General features: G+C 30.7%; 1 protein-coding gene across 2 annotated transcripts in view; it reads right to left on the bottom strand.

Moving 5' to 3' along the window:
* LOC145255715 (E3 ubiquitin ligase Rnf121-like) overlaps positions 1–24,336 on the bottom strand; it is a 66,618-nt gene that overhangs the window by 2,808 nt on the left and 39,474 nt on the right. For both annotated transcript variants that reach the window (XM_080114309.1, XM_080114310.1), the window contains 5 exons: positions 22,413–22,554; positions 20,520–20,674; positions 16,707–16,935; positions 8,268–8,401; positions 5,596–5,697 (listed from right to left, as the gene is read on the bottom strand). In XM_080114309.1, coding sequence (XP_079970435.1) covers positions 5,596–5,697; positions 8,268–8,401; positions 16,707–16,935; positions 20,520–20,674; positions 22,413–22,554 — 762 coding nt within the window. The remainder of the gene's footprint in view (positions 1–5,595; positions 5,698–8,267; positions 8,402–16,706; positions 16,936–20,519; positions 20,675–22,412; positions 22,555–24,336) is intronic.

Here is a 24,336-nt window from a genome sequence, read left to right as displayed (position 1 = left end):
GTATCTGTTATGGAATGAAGTTTTCAAAAAACAAAACAAAAACAATTTGTTATGATACCAAGCAAAAGGTTCAATTTTTAGGAAGAAAAGCTAGTATTAAAGATGGGGAGGGAGTGTCGGACTTTAACTGGAATTATCTCCCTGTAGTGTTTCTAAAATTCAAACAAAAATCCAAGATGTCTACCTTCAACGCGCTCTCATAAAAACATGTTTTTCCGCTGTAAAAAAAAAAAAAAAAAAAAAAAAAATCGATCAAATTAAGTGAAATTTTTTTTCGGAGATCTTCATGTCAAAACGGATACGTACAATATAACTTTTTTTTTTTATTTTCAATATTTTCATTTTTTAATGTCTTGATTAAACTGTACAAGTACCAAATAAATCTCTTCTCTGTATATAAAGCATGTGGGTGAGCACAGAATATTTTTATTTTTTTTGTTTATCAAAGAAATTTTTTTCTATTTTATTTAAATTAAACCTCCCTTTCTTTCCTCATAAAATAAAATTTGGTAAATGTTACCCAACACTACACTGACAACTCTATAATTTGTTTGTTTTTTTTAGGGGTATTCAAGGTCGCTGACAACAAATCTGATAATCAAATCCATTGCAAATTTACCATTTGCATGGTATTAACTCCTGGACCCTGGGACTATTTTGCACCATTTCACCACCTTTGTTAATGCTACATATGAGCGCGTTAGAGTTTTCTTACAGTGTGCACGTGCATAGTAAAGTGACTTGTCACATTGGAGGAATCTTGAGCGACATATGAAATAAGAAAGTTAAAAAAAAAATTTTTTAAATATGGTTCATTTTTTTTTTGTGTGTAGTTACATAACTTTTTTTTTTTAGATCAATAAAAAAAAAATAAGTTTTCACAAGCGGTTTATAAAAATATTTTTATGTTTTTTGTTCTTTTTTTTTTTTGGAGTGGGGGTATTCAATTATAGAATTTGTATAGTTTCTACAGGTGCTTCTGCAGTTTAATTAACCGTTTCTTCCGTAAGTAATGCGTCAACATTAACTGAGCAGAAAAACTGTTTAATATTTCACAAATCTTCTGTTTACATTGTGTGTATGGGGGTGGGGGCAGCAATGAGGTAAGTAAATGTAAACAGAAGTTTTGTGAAATATTAAAGTTTTTCTGCTCGGTTAATGTCGGCGCATTACTTACAGAAAAAACGGTTAATTAAACAGCAGAAGCAGTTGTAGAAACTATACAAGTTCTATAATTGAATGCCCTCTCAAAAAAAAAAAAAAAACAAATTTTTGTAAATTACTTGTGATCACTTACAGCATTATTTTTACTATTAAAAATTATTTTTACTATTAAATGAAAATTATTTTTACTATTAAATGAAAATTATTTTTATTATTAAATGAAAATTATTTTTACTGTTAAATGAGGTGAAAATTATTTTTACTGTTAAATGAAGTGAAAATTATTTTTACTGTTAAATGAAGTGAAAATTATTTTTACTGTTAAATGAAGTGAAAATTATTTTTACTGTTAAATGAAGTGAAAATTATTTTTATTGTTAAATGAAGTGAAAATTATTTTTACTGTTAAATGAAGTGAAAATTATTTTTACTGTTAAATGAGGTGAAAACTATTTTTACTATTAAATGAAGTGAAAACTATTTTTACTATTAAATGAAGTGAAAATTATTTTTACTGTTAAATGAAGTGAAAATTATTTTTACTATTAAATGAGGTGAAAACTACTTTTTCTATTAAATGAAGTGAAAACTATTTTTACTATTAAATGAAGTGAAAATTATTTTTACTGTTAAATGAAGTGAAAATTATTTTTACTATTAAATGAGGTGAAAACTACTTTTACTATTAAATGAGGTAAAAACTATTTTTACTATTAAATGAAGTGAAAACTATTTTTACTATTAAATGAGGTGAAAACTATTTTTACTATTAAATGAGGTGAAAATTATTTTTACTATTAAATGAGGTGAAAACTATTTTCAATAAAACTTGTGGAGAACGCTCTGTTTTAGGGTTGTTTTAAAAATGGAACGGAAACTTAAATTTCGTTTTGGTTTACTTTTTTTTTTTTTTTTTTTTTTTTTTTTTACACATGGCCAAAAAAAAAAAAAATAAATAAAATAAATTTGTAAGTAATTAATAAAATAATAAAAATTAGATTAAAAAATGGATAGGTATGACCATCAATATGTGCACAAGTTGCAAACATAAAAATTTTTATGCAATAGTAAAATTTTGGGAACAAGATTTAAGTAGGCGGTTTCTCATGGAACATTCATGAAGCCGTTCTTAACATGGACAGGTTGGGGTGTCTATTCCGAAAGTCGTTCTTAACATGGACAGGTTGGGGTGTCTATTCATTGTAAGCATACCTGTAAACCTATAAAAGTCGAAATTTCTAATGTGAATACTGAGTTAGACTTATGCAAAAAAAAAGGTATACCAAATTGATTTTTTTTCGTTTAAAAATTTAATTCTTTCATTTTTGTTCCTAAATTTTTTTTTTATAAAAAGTAGGTAAAGCTTGCTTTATTTTACAGTTGTTTTAAAAAAAAAAATGGAACGAAAATGTAAATTTCATTCCATTTTTAAACAACCATTAAACAGTGTTCTCTACAAGTTTTACCCTATTTTTTTCATTTTATGAAAAGTATTTCATCTAATTACTATTAAATGAAGTGAAAACTATTTTTTTTTTAATAAGATATTTCTTGTAATTTCAAATATTCATCATGTATTTATTTTATCCTTTGTGAAACGTCATGTGACTATGCACTCGTGAACGTACATTGCAGCAAGAACTGTGTAGCATTAACAAAGGCAGGTAAATGGCGCCAAATAATCCCAGGATCCAGGAGTTAATACCAAATTTGCAACAGGTTTGATTATCAGATTTGTTGTCAGTGACCTTGAATACCACCTCCCCCCCTTAAAAAAAAAAAAAAAAAAGAGTGGTTGGTGTTCTGTTGTAGTGTAGGGTAACATTTACCAAAAATTACATGATTATCAAAATGAACCAAAGCAAAGTTTGTGATAACGAGCTGGAAAAGACAAGTAAAAATTTGATGCATTTTTATGTACATGATTCACTAGTAAACTAATTAACTGATCATTATGAATTATGGAATACAAACGGTTGGCCTAAGGCATCGAAATGTGGGTTGCATTTAGCAGGCACAAACTTTCGTTCGAAAATCAATAAATCAAAATAAATGAATTTGATCCATAGGCATAAGATACCAATTTAGCAAGATTTTATGAATGAAAATGATGTAGTAGAAAGATTCTAGACATAAGGTTTAGTATTATATCTTGATTTTAATCTTCATAAAAGTGGTGTATTCTGCTTGGAGAATTACTAGTTATGGATAAAATGAACATTTTTTTATATCTGGATGAAGAAACCTTAGGAAAAAATGAAAGTTTTCTCACATTTGATCGCATCTTAATATTTAGAAACACAAAAAGATAAACCACAACAATATGTCTTCCATAGTGGAGGATATGGTGTAGGTGTGGAATACTTGACAGAAGTAAGGCTTCCCAATATTGAACATCGTATGATGCAGATTGTGTTGATCACGTGTCACAGTAGAGTAACGACAATAGCTATTTCATATTGCTCAGAGACAAAGGTAACAATTTTAGGCAAGAATCCAGCTGAAAGGCGCAATAATTAAGATCAGGGTCATCGGCATGCGTCGATAGTTCAGTTGAGGAAACCCACATCTCTAAGCACTTGTAGATTTCGTCACATCCAATAACTACGGATCATATAAAACCTCAATATGTGGCAACGGTGATGAACTCGTTAACTTTGCTGTTGCAAATCAGCCAGTGATCATGAATTTCTGATTTGAACACCTTTGTTTATATCTTAATCTCACACTCCAATGACGGCTGTAAGTTCTATCAAATCTACTATATTTTCATCTGTGCGAGACGGATGAGCTCAGTTATCAATTCCTAAGCAGATTAGAGGGAGGAGAGCAATGAGCATAGCTCCAATCATGCTTTAGCTCATGCAAGTTTACATTTATGCCTCCAGGCCTGAGAAAGATTCTCTGGTTAAACATAGACACGCTCATCTGAAGATAGAAAAGATGAGCACCACTTTGAAAACAAAAGATAAAATACCCGTGATTACTGGGATCATTTTAGTACAGTTTAACAAAATTTAAATTTTTGCTTTAAATCTTTGTAAGAGGTGCAGATAACCGACATCTGATTGGTCAATCAAGAAAAAGAGGTTTCTTCCTTACTCCTTTATACCACAAAAAGGTCATCTGCTAATCCAAATCCAGAATTTTCTTCTTTTCCTTCTAATCATGTAACAAGATCATTAGTAGGTGACATTTACCGAACAATCAGAAGCTGCCCAGTTTGGGTAAGTGCTCTATAAAAACTGTACACCCATAAGTTCAATAATTGCTCAGAGTTATTTCTCTTTAAGAGAAATTATTATATGGTGGAGTTATTCTACAAAAGATTTCAAGGAATAAAAATTCACAAATCTCATCGTAAATTTTGTACCAATATGAAGTCGAGAATTAAAAGTATTTTTTCTCAGATGCTAACAGAATAAAGACCCTGGGAAAAATGCAAGTAAATATCTTCACGCTTTTGACCGATTCAGGAATAACCTTTAAGAATTTATAACCTTATACAATCTTTAAGAATTTATAACCTTATACAATCTTTAAGAATTTATAACCTTATACAATCTTTAAGAATTTATAACCTTATACAATCTTTAAGAATTTATAACCTCATACAATCTTTAATTTAGTCCATGCACGTTTCGTTTATGCTTTTTTAGTTGGTGTAAACAAAATGTTACACTTTTGTTAACGATAGATTCTGATTTTCAACAAATTCATGACTACGAAAATAACAAATTCATTAGCAACACTCAACAGGTTTAAGTTCTTTAGCATGTGCTGCTAATCTTGATAAAATAGAATACCAAACATTCTAATTTTTCACTGGGTTTTGCCACCAGATGACGATGGTGCCACAATTAGAATGGTTCCAAAAGCTGTCTCCAAATTTCAACTCTTAGAATTATATTTACCCTTAAAATTGTATACAGTCTTGAGTAGTAGCAGTAAATATCCTCGAGTTTATAATTTAACACAAAAAATGATGCTCTGCCTTTTTTCATGTTTCTTTGGCAATTTGTCTCATACAAGTTTTCCGCCATTGCTCATATCTCATTACAAATATGAAAATGCAATTCTATTTTCATGGATTGTCAGAATTCAACAGCAATGGTTGATGATTACATTAGCTGAAATGTTGAGAACAAAAGTCAAAATAGTTTGAGTAATCCAAATTATGATCTTCATCTCTGTTGTTTGTAACTGTTAACTATTCTGGACTTTCACGTAAGCATCAATGAGACATTAGTCTTCTTTGTTTTAATGCAAACATGCAACTATCATTCAGAAGATGTCAGTAAATCATCAGATTTTCACAATTATTTCTAAACAATAGAAAAAAGTAAAAAAGGCAAAACTGTTAAAAAAAATTTGAAGATCTTCCTACATCTCTTCAAGCTATCAAATATGTTGTTTAAACCAAAAGGATACGGTCCTGGGAACATCCGTTGAAGGTCGACTTTTTCTTTACAATAAGGGCAGGTTTGTTTTTTTCCTACAATGCACCAGCCTCGTATACAAAACTCGTGGAATCTGATAATTAACCATTAAGGAGAAAAGATCAAAAAAACAAAATAAAGAAAAATTGGAAACATTTAAAAAGAAACTAGAAAAATAAATGAATACATTTCAAAATCATTTCAATGAAACATTTGTAGTTTGTATAATTACAATCGATTTTATATGTTCTCGCAAAGCAATCGATAAATTCAATGAAAGCACTTTTATTGCAGGATACAAAACCTTTTCATACCTTTTACAAGTCAAACTTTGACCGCCATATTAACAAGTTGTCATATTTCCTTGTTTGTCTCTCGCTGGGATCTGGGCAAGATAAAAGTCCATTTGGCGATGTCGCTGTGACCAAGCATTACATCTCTCCCCTCATCTCTAGCAATAGATTTGCTAAACTAGATGGAACTCACAAACTCAATTCCATATACATATTTGTCGACCTATTTTGCATTCCTGTTTTAATAACTCTTTTCTGGCAATGTTTTGTGTTGAAACCATTTGAATAAAATTTATTTAAATTGTAGAAAAGTTTTTTCTTTAAACGAAACTTAGTGACCATTTTCTTCATAGCAAGCAAGTAGAATGAACACTGATGCAGCAACCCTATTATAAAAACATCTCTTATCAAACTACACATTTTTGACCTGCCAGGTGACATGAGCTGCATGTTTGTCAGACTCATACATTTCAAATTATTCAATTTCAGGAGCGACTATTCATCACATCCCAAATGATGCAGAGTCATTCTTTTACCACATATTTCAAAACACTATTTTCTTTCTATTTAAACTAATGTTTGATTGTACATTGTACATTCAATAAGTTACTTTGAGTGAGATGTATTTCCACTGATCTATTTACATTTTTTTCCGGCTTCTAAATCCATTAAACTTAAGATGTCGGCTGAATAAGAGAGGAGGCAAAATCATCCAACTCATCAACAGCATGGAACTATTTCATCAAATCTTTTAACCTTTTTCTTTTATTGGTCGAGTGAAGACCGGAAATAAATTGATAAAATATTTTGTCATTAATTTGCCTTTTATCTTATTTCTATACAGTCTTTCAGCTGGCAACTTTTTCGTTTCTGTCAGAAATCAAATGGTGCAAGGCAGATTTTAAACAGGTCACAAACCATTGGAGTGTCTCTCAAATACCCCCCTCCCCATGTAACTGATAACCAATGCAGTTGATGATGTGGTTCTTTGGGGATCCTTCTAACAATCCAGTAGATATCTCACTGCTGATGCAATTCTCTAGATACGAGCTAAGTTCGTCCAAGGATGGAGTACTGTTGTCACATCTGGGCAGGAGCTGCTAGAAAGTACTTATCCTGCCTTGATAGAGTTCAAAATAGACTTTGTAGCCTCATAGGAGATGTCCTTTTCTCTTCCCTGCAACCTCTATCTCACAGAAGAGATGTAGCAAGTTTGTCTTTGCTTTATCATTATTTTCATGGAAAGTGTTCGACTGAGTGCAAAACTTTCACAAGAAACACTCATCTAGCTGAAAACACTATCAATAATTCTCCCCACTCTTTATCTGTGCCTAAATCTAAACAGATTCCATGAACAAAGCTTCTTTCTTAGAATTGCACGCTTGTGGAACTGTCTTCCGTTTTCCTGCTTTCCAGCTGACTATAATATGGTTGTCTTCAAGTTCAATGTAAACAAGTTCTTGATAAGCCGTTCTCCTTAAATTAACAAATTTACTGAATTTCCATTACTGACAATTACTATATTGTCCAATTGACTACTGTACACTCTTTAACCCTTATCCTCAAGTGGCCCCTGGGTCTTGATAAGTGGTGATGCCTATGTAAAAAAAAAAAAAAAAAAAAAAAAAAAAAATAGATACAATCAAGAATGAGGGAAATTCATTTTATCTAATTTCCTGTTGTATCAAACTCACCAGAAAAAACAGTTAATTAGACATCTTTTAAAAAGGATTTACTAGAAAAATGTTTAGGGTGTCTGTAGTTGAGGAGGGATGGTCAGCAAGTGAAAGAGGGTTTCATAATAGCCAGTTATTATAAGGGCTCTGCAGGCTTCGATTGACAGAAACCGACAAGTTGTAGCTAGTCTTAAAGACAGGCTTAGTTCAGCTAAACTCTGAGTGAGGAAGATTAAATCTGGACAATGTAAGATGTGTACAGAAAAGTAAACTGTGTTACGTGAAAAAAAAAAAAAATGGATGAGAGTTGTTGAGTTAGTATATGTAGAACAGTTTAAGTAGCAGGTTCAGTTGATAAGAAAAGGCCAAGAAAAACATGGGAAGCAGCGATAAAAATGGATCTCAGGGAAAGAGAATTAATTAAAGACCTGCCCAGAGATAGGTTATCTTGAAAGTCAATATCTTAAAGCTGTCCAATGCAAAACTGACATTAAATCAAACATAATAAAACTGAAATCTTGTCAGAATTACAGATTTTACAAATTTAGTTTCAGACCAGTAACATCAATCATTCTGTAACCATAGGAAATGTCTGCAAGTTTGAAAAATCAACTTTCCAAATTTAATATGCTAATTGTGGCTGGAACAGAACCCCCGCGCCAGCCCATGGACATGTGCATTTCTGCAAAGGATACATATGACTGCATGATAATTTGCAGGTATTTTCTATGATGGCATTTTCGTTGTTAATGACAAGAATTTCATTTCCACAAACTGCGCACATATTTTCTTCAAGACTTTTTGTCGGAAGACCAGTCGCTGTGTAGAACTGAAGTAGAAAAAAAATGAAAAGATGAGTTAATGTTTTGCATGTCAACAAATTAATGGACAGCAAGAGGATTTTTAAAGTTTTTGTTTTCACCATTAAAATTTGAAAATTGATCAAAAAAAAAAAAAAAAAAAAAAAAAAAAAAAAAAAAAATGGTATTTGGTTGGCGCAAAAACAATATTGCTTTCTCACATGTTACTTTTATATATGAATTCATTGATCTTGCTTTCCGGGCTGTTGGAAAACTGCTTCTGTTGTACCAGTATTCAAGAATTCTGGCGAAAGGACAGACCCATCAAATTATCGCCCCATTAGCCTCCTCCCACTTTTTGCCAAAATATTTGAGACCATAATTAACCATGCTCTAGTCCATCATCTTACAGATGCTAAACTACTGACTGACAAACAATATGGATTTAGACAAGCCCGTTCCACAGCAGACATCCTCACCGTGATCTCTGAACGTATATACCAATCACTGGACAAAGCGGGGGAAGGCAGAGCGGTAGCTCTAGATATATCTAAGGCTTTTGACAGGGTATGGCATGAGGGTCTCCTCAGGAAGATTAGATCTTACGGTATCACTGGTAGAATACTTAACATAATTAAATCCTTCTTAGATAAGAGAAAAATCCAGGTAGTCCTCGACGGTCGCACATCTAAACAATATGATATAAATGCGGGAGTGCCCCAGGGTTCTATCCTTGGACCTCTATTGTTCCTGATATTCATAAATGACCTCCCCGACAACATTGCCTCTGAGATGGGTATATATGCTGATGACACTACACTCTATGGCAGACACGACAGGAAGACGAATGAACACATTTCTAAAGAAATGGCAGAAACACTAGAGGAAGACCTCCAATCTGTAGTGGAATGGGGACAAAAGTGGTTGGTCGCGTTCAATGCTGCCAAGACTAAACTAGTTTCATTCAATAATTACAAGAAACCCTCTCTACCACCAATAGCAATGGCCAACGACTCTTTATCTGAGAGTCCATCTTTCAAACTCCTTGGCCTAACGTTCACAGGAAACATGAGTTGGAATAATTACATTGAAGGCATTGCCAGGGCCGCTGCAAGAAAGGTAGGCTCTCTCTACCGTGCTAGAAAACTACTAACACCCGAAAGTATCCTGTACCTCTATAAGGCCACCATTCGCCCATGTATGGAGTATTGCTGCCACATCTGGGCTGGTGCATCTGCTACTAGTCTCTCGCTCCTTGACAAGGTTCAAAAGAGAGTCGCAAATCTGATAGGCCCTGAACTGGCATCTAAGCTTCAGCCTCTGTCCCATCGACGAAATGTTGCATCCCTCTGCCTGTTCTACAAGTATTTTAGTGGTGAATGCTCTGATGAACTGAAATCACTTGTGCCCCCACGACGCGAGCACCCTCGACAAACCCGACAGGCTACTAGATCCCACCCCCACACTGTAGAGGTCCCTAGATGTAAAAGATCTTTTTACTCCAATAGTTTCTTCCCCAGAACCGCAAGACTCTGGAATTCCATTCCAGGTCCCTGCTTCCCCAACAGTACTGACGTGCAGAAGTTCAAGTGTAACGTGAACCGACACCTTGCTGCCCAAATCCCTACATAGTACCCCAGTAGTTGTTGCCCCTGATAGTAGCCCCCTACACCAAAGTGGCAATTTGCCTTGTTTGGGGTGAAAATGTAATAAAAAAAAAAAAAAAAAAAAAAAAAAAAAAATGTTATTCGTTACCGTTCTCAATCTCTTCATTTTTTTGCAGACTTTTCATCAGCATGCACAAAATTCAAATCTGCATGATTTTCTTGTTCCAGTTCAAACTAGGCCGAAAAGCTGGTAAGACAACTCGTAATATCAATGATGCATTTGGCCCAGGACCACTAATAAACCTGTGGCACAATGGTGGTTCAAGAAATTTCGCAATGGTGATGAGAACGTCAAAGATGAAGATGGTCGTGGCCAGCTGACAGCAGTTGATAACGAACATTTGAAAGCCTTAATTGAAGCTAATCCTTGCAAAGCCACATGAGAAGTTGCTGTCGAACTCGAGGTTGACCACTCAACAGTCGTTTGCCATTTAAAGCAAATAGGGAAATCAAAAAAGTTGGATAAATACGTGCCGCATGAATTAAACAGTTTTAAAAAATCGTCGTTTTGAGGTGTCTTCTATGCTCCTTCTACGCAATAAAAACGACCCATTTTTCAAGCAGACTGATGATGAGAAGTGGATCCTCTACCAGCGACGTTCGGTACAGTGGTTGAATACCAGTGAAGCTCCACAAAACTTCCTAAAGCCGAAATTGCACCAAAAAAGGTTATGGTGACTGTTTGGTGGTCTGCGGCCAGTCTCATCCATCACAGCTTCTCAAATCCAAGTGAAACAATTATGGCAAAGAAATACTGCTGACAAATTAACAAAATGCACGAGAAGCTCCAATGTATGTGCCCGAGATTGGTTAATATGAAGGGACCAATTCTCCATGACAATGCTTGCCTACAGGTTGCTCAACTGATCCTGCAGAAGCTGAACGAATTGGCTATGAGACCGTCTCATCCGCCATATTCACCGGATCTCTGACCAATTATCACTTTTTCAGGCATCTCGACAACTTCCTGTGCGGAAAAATGCTTCAAAAACCGAGATGATGCCGAAACAAGTCCTCAATGACATCATCGCTTCCAGAACTTCAGATTTCTATGCTAATGGGATGAATAAACTTGTTTTTCGTTGGCAAAAATGTGTCGATTCTAATGGTTCTTATTTTGATTAATAAAGTTTATTATGAAAGGATTTATGGTCTTTTGAAGTTGAATGGCAAAAAAATGACATTTTTGCATCAACCTAAGAAAAAAAAAAAAAAAGTCTTTTTTTACCATTATCATTTTTTTTTAATTAAGATATTTACACAATTATGGCAATTAATGCAGAAGGTGAGAAAATATAACAGCGGCAATAGTGTGAAAATGTTAATGACCAAAATGAAAATAGTGTGAATAATAATAATAAAACCTCATTATTTTTCAAAAAAAAAAAAACTATTTCATGTTAATATTTATTACCTTAAACAAAAACGATGTATATATAAAGCAACAAAGTTGCCTGTGTTACAGCATCACAATTAAACACTTGATCTAAGAACCAAATTTACTGCAAATTTAGAATCAGTACTTTCAATACGGTGTCCTTATCTTTGTCAGAAGTTTATTTTAAATCTTTTTTAAAACTCATTATTCAAAATGTGGAAATACATTAAAAAAAATTCAAACATTTTCAGCCAATTAAAAACATTTTTTTATAATTTTCACATCAAATCATATATATTTGACATTTTTACTTTGAAGAGAAAACGTTTTTCCATGTATAAACATGGAGAAATATAAAACATTTGATAAATGTTCACTATTTTCACTTTATTAAGATTTTTATTTATGTTTATTTTATACAATTGAACTATTTTAGATCTATGCGAAAAAGTAAAAAAGATGATTCCTATGCCAATTAACAAGACAAATTTGAGTGATGAAGCATCAATTCGAATTTCACTCTGGACATTTTTTTTTTTGTTTTTATAACATTCCATTTATTATTATCATCATCATCATCATCACAATTTTTTTTGTATAAAAATAAAAAAAAATGAAGTGTAAAATATTTTATAAATGTTCTTACTTTTTAATCATTTTGATAAAATTTAAGAAAAGTTAAAAAACCTGGCATAAATGAGTAAATCACTATATATAAAACAGCAGTGATGATATTACACGTGGAGACAATTTTATATTCATAGCAACCACCTTGGACAATCTACCTTTTCATGTCAGAGTTTGCCAAGGGGAGTAACTGGTCTAACAAAGAGTTGTTTCTTCACCTTGCACAGGTAAATAAAAGGTAAAAATATTGACAGTTTCTTGAAAAATTGGTGTACAGGCAACATCTTATCCACAATTTCCCTACACCAAAAAATAAAAAAAATCTGTATGATGTACATACCTGTGACAAAAAAATAAATTCCAAAAATTATGTAAATTGATCGAGCACTTTTATTTTTAAATACGAAAATGACATTTTATGAGTATCTGAAGAGTGACTGTCTCGCCTACAATTTTGAAAAATATCTAATATACAAAAGGAGATAAATTTAGTAAGTATTAATTATTGTTGAGTTATGTTGCAATGCCTATAAATTCCCATGTTTAAAAAATGATTTTCTTTATAAAAAATAAAACTACTTGATCAATTTACATAATTTTTGGAATATGATATTTTTGTTTCATCACACGTATGTACATCATACAGATTTTTCTTTATTTTTTGTTTTTTAATATGTGGTAAATTTTAATACTTTTTTCAATTAGAGCAATTTATGCCAGTTCATTTTTGTTAAATTCTTGATTATTTTAGAAAATTTATGCATTTGGAACATGTTTCAATTCAGATTATATGTAAAATCCAAAACAGATTTTAACTTGAAATTATTCATTTAATTATTAAAATAGTAATACACACGGACGAAAAAACGCTTTGGATTATCACAGATTTCAAGGTAGTTCTACTAAAATAGCAATATTTTTTAAACCAAAGCACTTCAAGTCTTCAAATTACTACTGTTTTGTTCAGAACTGAATATACTTTCAAATGAATAAATAAATATGAATGTACATTATATATTTTAAGAGTTTTAAGCAAATAAAGTGATAAAAATGTGAACGTCATAAAATGGCGTTTTCGGTAAGGTTTTGTAATGACCCCCCCCCCCCCGTTTTCTAAAGGTCCGTACCGTGATTGTATGAAGAATTTCGTCATGAAATTTGGGAACCAATCAGTAGTGGTGTTAATCTTAATACTGTCAAGTGTCCGAAATATTTTTGACCATTTCTTTTTTTGTTGTGTTAAAAATAACTTTAATATGACTAGTATTGAACATTTTGAAAAAAAATTCTTCGGACACCCAGTAGTAAGTAAATCAATCTTTTTACTATCTTTATCAATTAAAAGTATTATTTTATGTTGAGTAGGACCGCGGTAATTGATAATTTAAAAGGACCTACCCGAAAAAAAAATTGTTTCTATTTCTCGAATTTGGTCAAATGAAGTTAGTATTACTAGCAGCAGCAGCTCCAGCCTGTAGAATCAGCCATAGCACAGCACAGTGTAAACAACACGCGTTCTTTAATTTTTATTCAAGAACGAATTAAGAAAAACATGAAAATATAAATGTTCTTATATGTTTTAATTAGAGCTATTTTGTTATCAGAATAACATTAGTTTAGAACTATTCGGTTTTCAGAATGTATAATAACAACAATCCCAACCAATTCGGCATTATGAATCTGTCAGAATCTTTAGGAAAAAAAAAAAAAAAAAAAAAAAAAAAAAATCGCCATTGCAAATTTGACACCCCTAAGACAAAACTGCGAATAAAATATAAAAAAATTGTAATTTCTGTTTTTAAAGTGGGGTTTTTATTTTATTTATGGAATATACTTCCAAAATAAACTATTAAAGTTGTTTCAAACATAACAAAAATATTATTTCTTATTTGTTAAAAAACCGTGTTGACAAAATATCCACTCGCGGTGATTGAATACGCGGACATTCATTGAATCTGTTGCAATTTCTCACATTTCTCGTCAAATTTAAAAACGTGGTTAAAAAAACAAAATAAACTTTTGTAGATTGCATGCACTTTTATTCTTTAAATTAGTTTTGAACAGCGAATTAAAACAATGTTTTACTGCGAACAGCCACAAATGTTTTTTTTTCAAAATCAAAATAAGTATCAAAATCTCGTTTATACATAGATTCGAAAAAGTTGTCAAAAAACAAATATATAACAAATAAATGTTATCAAAGGCAAGATAAGTTACTTTTCTACCTAACTGGATAATTTTCTAGTGTTTTTATTTAATGTAACATGTTTATTCAGCTCGAAAAACGTACAGTGTTTACCGATGTATTGGAAAATTAAAAATGGCGCCCGGCCCGACTCTCTTTGACACGGTAAGTTTGAGAAAAGGAGTTAAAAATAAAAAAAAACTATACAAAATACTGTTAAAAACTCACCGAATATATGTTAGCCTATGTCACGGTAACATATATTGAGCGAGTTTCTAGCAGTATTTTGTCTACTTTTTTATTTTTAACTCTTTTCCACAAACTTATCGTTTCAAGAGTCGGGCGCCATTTTAAATTTTCCAAAACATCGGTAAACACTGTTTTCAAGCTGAATAAACATGTTACATTAAATAAAAACACTAAAAAATTATCCAGTTATGTAGAAAAGTAACTTGCTTTTGATAACATTTATTTGTTATATATTTGTTTTTTGACAACTTTTTCGAATCTATGTGTATAGTAATACAAACCCTCAAAATCTATATCAATATTCTTGAAATTTTAAAAGAAAACACATCAAACTACAATTAGGAAGCTTTTTATTTCGTTATTTTTTTTTCTACTTATTAAGCGAAAGATATTTTTACAACCTGCTCCAGCGTAGTATAAACGGCCTATGGAATTAACACCTTCAACCTCGAAAATAGAAATCAACAAATTTATGGAATTTTCTTTGAAATTTCGCAACGCAGTTTCTTATTAAATTAAAACTAAATATAACATTTGCTGACTTATTTACCTGTCGAATACACACACATATATATATGTATGTATATATATATATATATATCTTTCTGTAAAATATTTATTTGAAATGGAAACGGCATTTTGCAGTTAGGACAACAAAACAAAAATGAAGTAACGGTTCGTATTCCTAAAACACTCTTTAACCCTAACAATAACACTAAGTTCGAGTGGCAAGCCCCCCCCCCAATAAAATACCTTAGTAAGCCACATACAAGCATCTAAAACAAACAAACAAAAAATAGATCCTTCCTTAAAGAAAAATACACATGAAAATAAATTGGTTAACTGTTCTAAAATGCCAGAATGGCCAGGAAATGGTGAATTATTTTACATTAAATTTTTGTGAAACTAACCGCTCCCTCCTCTAATATTGTTTTTGTTAGCTTTGTCTCTGTCAAGTTTTCAGTATGTTCACACATAATTTTCCTTAGCCCCTACAATTAATTCAAAGTCCGAATGGCAACCCTCCCCATATTCTCATTGCATAGAAACCCTCTTAAAACTACACATAATCATCTTAAAAAAAAAAAAAAAAAAAAAAAAAAAAAAAACAGTTAACTGCCCTAAAATGCTAGAATGACCTATATTAGGAAATTATTTTACATTCAATTCTAAAATAATTTGTTTATCTTTCATTAAAGTTTTTCATGGCATTTTATACATAATTTCCTAAAAAGGTAGAATCACATTTTGGAGGGGTGGTCAGAAGGAGTTGAGTGGGGTTAAACAGAAGGTGTTAATCTACTATAATACCAAAGAAATATTGCAATATATTAATTTTTAAATGGTCTTATGTTTAGATTTAAGTTTTTTGTACATAAAGCACATTACAATTCAACTTTGAGTTCTCCAACTTCTTTTCTGTTTATGGATACATGGCATTTTTAAGGAATTGCTGCATATTTATGCACATTTACTGCAGATTATTTGGAAACCATAAACTTTGGGAGATTTTCAGTTGCATATTCTGATTCCTTGTACAAAAATACACTTATATGGTAAATTTCATTTCTTAGTCTTGTGTTTTAACAAAGATATGACATTTTTACTGAAAAAGTAGTGTAAAAAATGTGACGAAACGCATATGGTCTTAAAGAGGGAAAAATATCCAAACGTGTGAGGCACAAAAATAGCCATAACTTCCTTAATTTTAATCAGATTTTAAAAATTTAAAAAGATTCTTTCTTAGCTCATCAAGCTCTTTCTATGCATACCAATATTGAAATATTTCAAGCTATTTCAATTTTTTCATGTGTATTGCTAATTAAAATAACAAAATAACATTTTATCATCTAAAACATAATTTTTCATTACATTCTGTTCATGTCATCAATCTTAATGTGTACCAAATTAAGAAAAGTAATGCGGGAAATTGGAAAAGAAAAAAAGGAAAAAAAAGGGAAAAGAAAAAAAAAACAAAGAAAAAATATGGTCTGAATTATTGGTCAAAAAAGTTATTCTTTTATAATAAAACATGTCAATCTATGCTAATGGATAGCGAAAAATGTTTTCTCAAATTAGAGCATTCAGAACAAAAAAAAAAGCCAAAGTCAAACTAACCATTAAAAACTGGATAACTTAACATGTTACTTGAACATAAATTCTGAGAAAGAGATGAGACAAAAAAGAAAGGAGGTAACGAGATGCATAAAAGAAGTAAAAACACTTACACCAATGTGGGCTGCCATTGTATCGGAACAGACTTCAGCAAAATCTCGACCCACAACTCCAAAGTAAAGGCCATAGAAGAGGATCAGCAGTCCTACGTCCATTGCTGCCTGCGTTTTGGACTGCACCAATGAATTTAAGCCAAACAAGGTGAACATGATGATGACGTAGCCGATGACACCAACTGCGTAGCTCAGTTTGTAAACTGACAAGAACCATTTGTATACCAATCTAATGTGGAGGAATGTGAACAAATAATTGATACAAAATTTCAAATTGGTTCAGAAAAAAGAAATTGTGCATTATAAAAACATAGCTGAGAGATAAGAGTTTACTCCACATCTTGAAAAAGAAATGCAATCTTGGTAAGCTGGAGATATCCAAGTGGCATAAAGCGTTGATTTTACTTTATGAAACTTTTGGTTGGTATAGATTTTGCTTTATTTTATACAAATCCTTTTCAGGTTATTCTATGCTGTATCAAACCATTTTAATTAAAAAATTTTTTTGCTATTTTTACATTAGTGATCTTTTAAATCAATGCATTTTAGGAGAAAACATTTGCGTGTCATGGCGAAATTAGTATAGGTTCCAAAAATTATAAAAAATGATCTGGTAGAAAAATAATTACAAGTAAAAATAGAATTTATTGAATTCTCGAATTTTATCGCATGCTTTAATGAGAAAGAGCTGTGTGACCAATTCTATATGACAAAATGACTTATCTCCTTTGACTTAAATTAAGGGGCCGGAATTAATTTTGGATGTTTTTTTTCTGTTAAAAATATATCTAACATCTTCTACAGAATCACTTTTCATAACTTTTGAAATTTATCATGATACATAAGTATGCAATGTTTTCAATTGAAATGTGTTTAAAAGATCACCAATATGAAAAATGTTTTCAATTGAAATGTTTAAAAAATCACCAATATAAAAAATGTTTTCAATTGAAATGTGTTTAAAAGATCACCAATATAAAAAATGTTTTCAATTGAAATGTGTTTAAAAGATCACCAATATAAAAAATGTTTTCAATTGAAATGTGTTTAAAAGATCACCAATATAAAAAACAAATATAAAAAAGCACCAAAATTTTGTCTTTAAAGTTTTTAATATTTTCAAACAGTTCATAATTTCAAAATGTTCTTTGATAATGCTTATGACTTTTTTACTTGTCAAATCTTTAAATGTAAAAGTTAAACAAACTTAAAAACCTATTAATTTCAGAAACGACATGCTGTTGACTTTGTTTTGCAAACATTTGCCATATTATTTGTGGTGTTAAATTTCGCTTCTCATCAATACATACGACGAGAACATGTTTTATTTTGCATGAAGTTGGTCTGCATTTATTGTAGTAGTTGTAAATGCTTAGAATCTCTGCACATTTTCTTAATTATAAGCATCACCAATCATATCTGCCACAGTATTTACAGCATCACAAAATAATATTCATCAAAACAAGAAAATTGCAAATAACGACAAAAAAAAAAAAAAAATATCACAAGCAAGTTAATCAAATTGAGTTGATGGATCAACTTTTTTCAGATGACTTTAGCTTGGTTTTCCTAAACTTCAATCAGTTTCAACTAAGGCATAAATTAAAAGAAAGACACCTTTTAACTAGGAGCAAAGTATAGTATTTGTTCTGATACTGCTCTTTGTCTTTGGTAAGTGAAAGCAGAGTGTCATTTGGAATTGGGGTTGCCATACTGTGTCTAGCATAAAAGATGCTTATCAAAACGCAGAGATTCTACAAATTTATTGGTATTAGAACCCCCCCCCTCCTGAATAATATTTTTAACAAAATAACTAATCGAATAATAATTAAAAAAAAAAAAACAAACAGAAAAAACAATTACTTTGCAAATTTATGCCATTTTGGGTTAAGAAAATACCAAAGCAGATAGATATTTCTCTTTCAGTTAATTCTCAAAAGATGAGCATAAATTTGTATACCAAAATTTGCTAAACGATTTGCATTTTTTAATTTTAACCAGGAACTATTTCAGGTTTTGTATCACAATTTTATTGTGAATTAGAAGTACATTCCCGATGTTGTCACGGAGTTCAGACTTCATCTTTGCTTTCCCCAAAATGCTTAAAAAAAAAAAAAAAAGTGCCAACTCTGTACTAATAAAATATTGAGAACTTTTTGTGTGTCTTACATTTCTTGCCTTTACATGGCTTACACATTACTTTTTATTCACCGTAATTCTATTAATAAATGTAATAAAAATTGAAATCATAAAGTTGAATTGCTGAAAATACTATGAAAAAAAAAAAAATTAATACAAATGAAATTAATGACGATTCCAAAAATGATTGTCACACTTAGTAAAAATAAAAAAATATGACAATGATAAAAAGTGGTTACAGTGACTTTATTTATAAGGCAATGAAGATTAGTATTAGTACAATAGCTGATCTTTTAAAGGAAGTAGATTTCGGCATAACAAAGTAAACAATGTTATAAAAAATGTAAATTAGTATTATTAGTGGTAGTTGTAGTAGCAGTAGTTGTATCATAGATATTTGAAATAAAGTGTTTTTTGCAATACTTTGAGCATTAAAATCAGTGTGTGCTGTGTTTAAAGAAAATTGTTAAAAAGGTAATATGAAAAAATATTAGCAGGAAATGTATCTGATGTCTTTAACATTTAAGTTTAGACATTTGCTAGTCAGCATTGTTTTAGCATCTTGTTACATGAATTTTTGTTTCACCATTTTAAACTGTTTTTTGTTTTCTTATTAAAATATCGTTTTACGAATATTTTTAGAAAGTTAAATTTAATATGGTATAGCTTGATTATTCCTGAATTCGACTCAGTCACAAAGAAATTTGTTTTAGTTTTTTATGCTATTGCATTTGTGAGTAAATGGCAATCGAGATTCAAATGGCAACAAAATGTAAAAGAAGAAAAGGGTGACTGTTCACAATCCACAGGCATTATTTTATAAGTCTTTATTATTTCTTGTAAGAATTATTTTATAAGTCTTTATTATTTCTTGTAAGAATTATTTTATAAGTCTTTATTATTTTTTGTAAGAATTATTTTATAAGTCTTTATTATTTTTTGTAAGAATTATTTTATAAGTCTTTATTATTTCTTGTAAGAATTATTTTATAAGTCTTTATTATTTCTTGTAAGAATTATTTTATAAGTCTTTATTATTTCTTGTAAGAATTATTTTATAAGTCTTTATTATTTTTTGTAAGAATTATTTTATAAGTCTTTATTATTTCTTGTAAGAATTATTTTATAAGTCTTTATTATTTCTTGTAAGAATTATCACAAGAGATAGAATATAGGATTGGAATTTTTTATAAATAAAGAACAGACTGAAAAATTTCCATAATTTACAGGCAAGATAGAATGAAATATTGATTTGTTGGATATAATGTTATTTAGGTTTAACTTTGATAATACAAACTTTTTGTTATATATTACATCTTATAAAATTGTGCAGTGTTGATCACAACTCAGCATCCAAATATTTAAATAGACATTTTAATAAAACAATAGCATAAACTAAAAAATGTTTACTTTAGTACAGTGGGAATCCATTCCAACATTTAACATGCTAACACACAAAAAACATTGTCATAATAAAATTATTTTTATAAAAAAATACACACACACACATATATATATAAAAGCATATTTGCAAGGTGCTGCATTCATTACTAATACTAGAGCTCCTCCTTCCCTCCCCAAAATAAACTGTGACATGAAAATAGTTAAATAAAAACAAAAAATTTTAAAGATCCTATTATTAGTTTAGTGATCCCCTCTCCCTCCACCTCTTACCTTGGTGTTGTGCCAGTCAATGGTTTTCGGGTCGCTCGGAATGTTATATAGGCTGTGATGATGGAAAATATTAACCAAATAATGATGAACCGAACCCAATGGAATTTCAAGCAGAAAATGGCTGGAATTAACCACATTCCTATTAAAGTGGCTCTCTGAAAAATGGAGAATAAAACAATTCATGGGAGCAAATGGAAATACAAAAATTGCATATTAGTTTTTGGTATCTAATCTAATCAATAGTAATTCAAAGGGGGGGAGGTACATGTTTACTAAAATGTTTTCTTTTTTTTAAAGAATTAAATATGTTGCAACAGGAAATTATGCTAATAAAATCCAAGAAAGCAAAAGTTCAACCATTCCAAAAGAAAAAAAAAAAAAAAAAAATTATCAAAAATAAGAGTATAGATGGGATAAGGATTTTAAACAGAAAAACAAAATTTCTGTTGGACACGTTCTTTGATGAGTGAAGCTATTTATCAAATTTGTAATTTATATTTGCTCAGCAAACAAGTTTGGAGTTTTTGTCTTCTATAATATAAATCTCACCTGTCAGTTTAAAAGTATGTATGTATATTTGTATGTCTGCCTAAAACTTTCAACAGAGGCGATGGATCTTCACGAGATCGGTATCGTTTTGAAGCTCGACCCTTCGGACGACAAATATCGAAAAATTGGCAAAATACATTAATTCTTTCACCCTCAAGTGGGCACTTTTCTACAGAGAGGGGGGGGTCGCTTTTTTCACCGATATTTTCGAAAGTCATCCCCTCTTTTCTATTAACTAGCCTTAATTTAAACTTTCGCCACTTCCGGTTTGGAGATAGATGCAACGGCAAAGACGTCATGGGTTTTTTTTCCACATTCTTTTCCCCCTTCGCTGTACAGGTTCGAGCATGCCTGCCTGCCTGCCTACTACCACTTTTTTTTTTTTTCTGAACACACACCTCCAAACACCCGGGCAAGGCCAAGCACCCAAGGCTAGTTAATATATAATACAATTAAATCTGTTAAGAGAGAAAAATAAGGAAAATAATGAGTGAAAATGAAAAGAGGAAAAAATTAATAGAATAAAATAATGGTTAGCGTGAATTAAATATTATGTGCGAATATTGTCATACATTTTTTGTCAGGCAAATATGAACAAAATAAAACAAGTTTTTAATGAAAAAAATGTCTAAGGTATGTTTCCTTTTGATTGGAGTGATAAAAGAAAAAAGTATAAAATTAAATATTTATTAATTGAATAAATATTGGATACATGAAACCTTTGTGTGAATATTTGGTTTTGTATCCCATTTATATGGGTAGAAACAATTGTTTGGGATTAAAATGTTTTTTTTATGAACTAAGCCTGAGGAGGTTTATTCAAGTATCAAACTACTTTTAATTGTTATTATAAAACTATCTGAACGGACATTGAGCCCTCTTTATATGCAATATGATTTGACCTTTCCAATTTGCCATGTCATTGAAATATACATAATTATATTTTTTATATTGCTATTAATCAACATTTTAAATTTATTTTACAAAAATAATGACAACAAATCTAACCATTGTCTGCATCAAAATAGTAAATAACAAGTAGTGAATATGAAATTTTAGATTTATTTTAATGCGATATTTTTTCTTAGTTGGCATAATTATCTTCAATACTTTCTTAATTTGTATTGATATAGCTAATTTTTTTTAGAAAAGGTTTTAGAAAAAAAAGTGACAATTTCAGCAACTCCCAAATTTATGGCTTCTGTTATTCTCAGTCACCCATCCAACTACTGACCAGACTCAACATTGCTTAACTTTGGTGATCCAATAAGACCCAGTGTTTCAGAGATTTATCTGTAATTAATGTTATGCAGAGGACATATTGTGCATGCAAATCTCACTTACCTGATAGGATTTGAAGTGCCGTTTTTTCCATTGCATCAGAAGCACTTGAGCAACGGCTAGGGTGGCCAACAGAATAAGCACCATCTCTGCGTGCATCGTCTCATGGCCACGATGCTTCTCATGCAACCGTTGATGCTCGATCCTAATTGGGAGCGAAAAACAACAAATATTAGCAAATAAAAACCTTATAAAGTTGTTTTTGAAGTAATATATAAAGGCGATCAAGCTTGGACTTTTTGGTCTTATAAATCCAAATTATCTGGTCTTCCATAGTCGGGTCCATAACAAGTGGTATATTATTTTATTATTGGAATCCTTTGGTGCAGTGGATAGAAACGTTGAATCTCTATGGTTCTAGGTGAGCATTGTCATGATTATCATAATAGATGGCCTATTAACTAATGTAATACAGTCTGCCGACGTCATGAACCTTAGTCCTGTGAAATCTGATCATGTGTCCCACAGCTTAACTGTAAGTAGTTATATATATAATTTTTTGTTTTTAGTTAAATTTGCAACATGCTTGCACGCTGCATAATTCCAAATTGCCAAGAAACTATGAAAAGGGACCAAAATTTAATTTTTTCATTTCCGAAAGACAAGGAATTAAATTACATGTCGATAAAAAGATAAAATTTCACACCATCTCCATACAGCAAAGCGAGTTGTAAAATGTTTAAGATTAATAAAAAAAAAAAAAGAAAAGCGTTATTTTTTTTCTTGATAACTAACTGAATAAACTTACCAAATGTGATTTTTTTTTCATTCTATTCATCAAAGAAAATTAGCCATGAATATAACTTTAAATGTTTTGGCTGATCAAAATCTTTTATTTCATGTTGACTCTTGTGATGAGGGTCACATTATTAGGCAAATTGAAAAAATGCTGATATGGAGTTCATCAAATTCTCTTATAAACAATTTTTGTCGCAAAGAGAATGAACAATATTAGTAAAAAAACAAAGAAAAATTAAATTCTGCAATAGATTTTTGTAATGTTTTAATATTTAATCTTTGTTTATACAGCATTGTTTGAATTTCATTTTTATTAACTTATCGTTCGTTTTCGGTAAAACTAATTTATCGTTCGTTTTCGGTAAAACTAATTTATCGTTCATTTTTTTTAGTTTCGATTTTTAAAAATGTTGCTTGCTTCGATTTAAAAAAATTTTTTTTTTAATTTTAATATTTGTTTGTCTTCTATAATATAAATCTCACCCGTCTGTTTAAATGTATGTATGTATGTATAAAACTTTTGACAAAGGCGACGGATTTTCACGAGATCAGTATCGTTTTGAAGCTGGACCCTTCAAATGACAAATATATCGAAAAATTAGCTAAAGACATTAATTCCTTCACCCTGGGCACTTTTCTACAAGGAGAGGTCGCTTTTTTTGCCGATATTTTCGAAAGTCATCCCCTCTTTTCGATTGACTAGCCTTAATTTAAACCTTCGCCACTTCCAGTTTGCCGATGGATGCAACAGCAAAGACGTTACTTTTTTTTTTTTTTTACATTCTTTTCCTCCTTCGTGGTAAGGGTCTGAGCCTGTCTGCCTACTATCAATTTTTTTTTTTTTTTGTTCAACACACTTCTAAACACTCGGGCAATGCCGGGCATCCAGGCTATTAATTCATATTTCGCAACATTTTATTGTCTTCTGCTTCAAACACATGTAATCTCACGTGCATAATTTTTATTTATATTGAATAAAGTTCAGTTTCACTACAAATTATATCGTGTTCCTTCCTTTTTTTAATTGTAATTTATAAGCAAATAAAAAAAGTATTCTAATCTTTAAAATCCATAATTCAATGAACTGTTCAATTGCTTTTAACGCATAAACAAACTTTTCCCTTTCAATTCTTTTATTTATTATAAATATTGGATGAATTTCAATATAAATCATTGTGTTCTTTATCTT

Source organism: Euprymna scolopes, chromosome 31, assembly GCF_053919585.1.
Source record: "Euprymna scolopes isolate OS-2025 chromosome 31, ASM5391958v1, whole genome shotgun sequence".
Taxonomy (NCBI): Eukaryota; Metazoa; Mollusca; class Cephalopoda; order Sepiida; family Sepiolidae; genus Euprymna; species Euprymna scolopes.
Note: the sequence above shows the minus strand (reverse complement) of the source record. Positions and strands in the feature narration are given on the sequence as shown.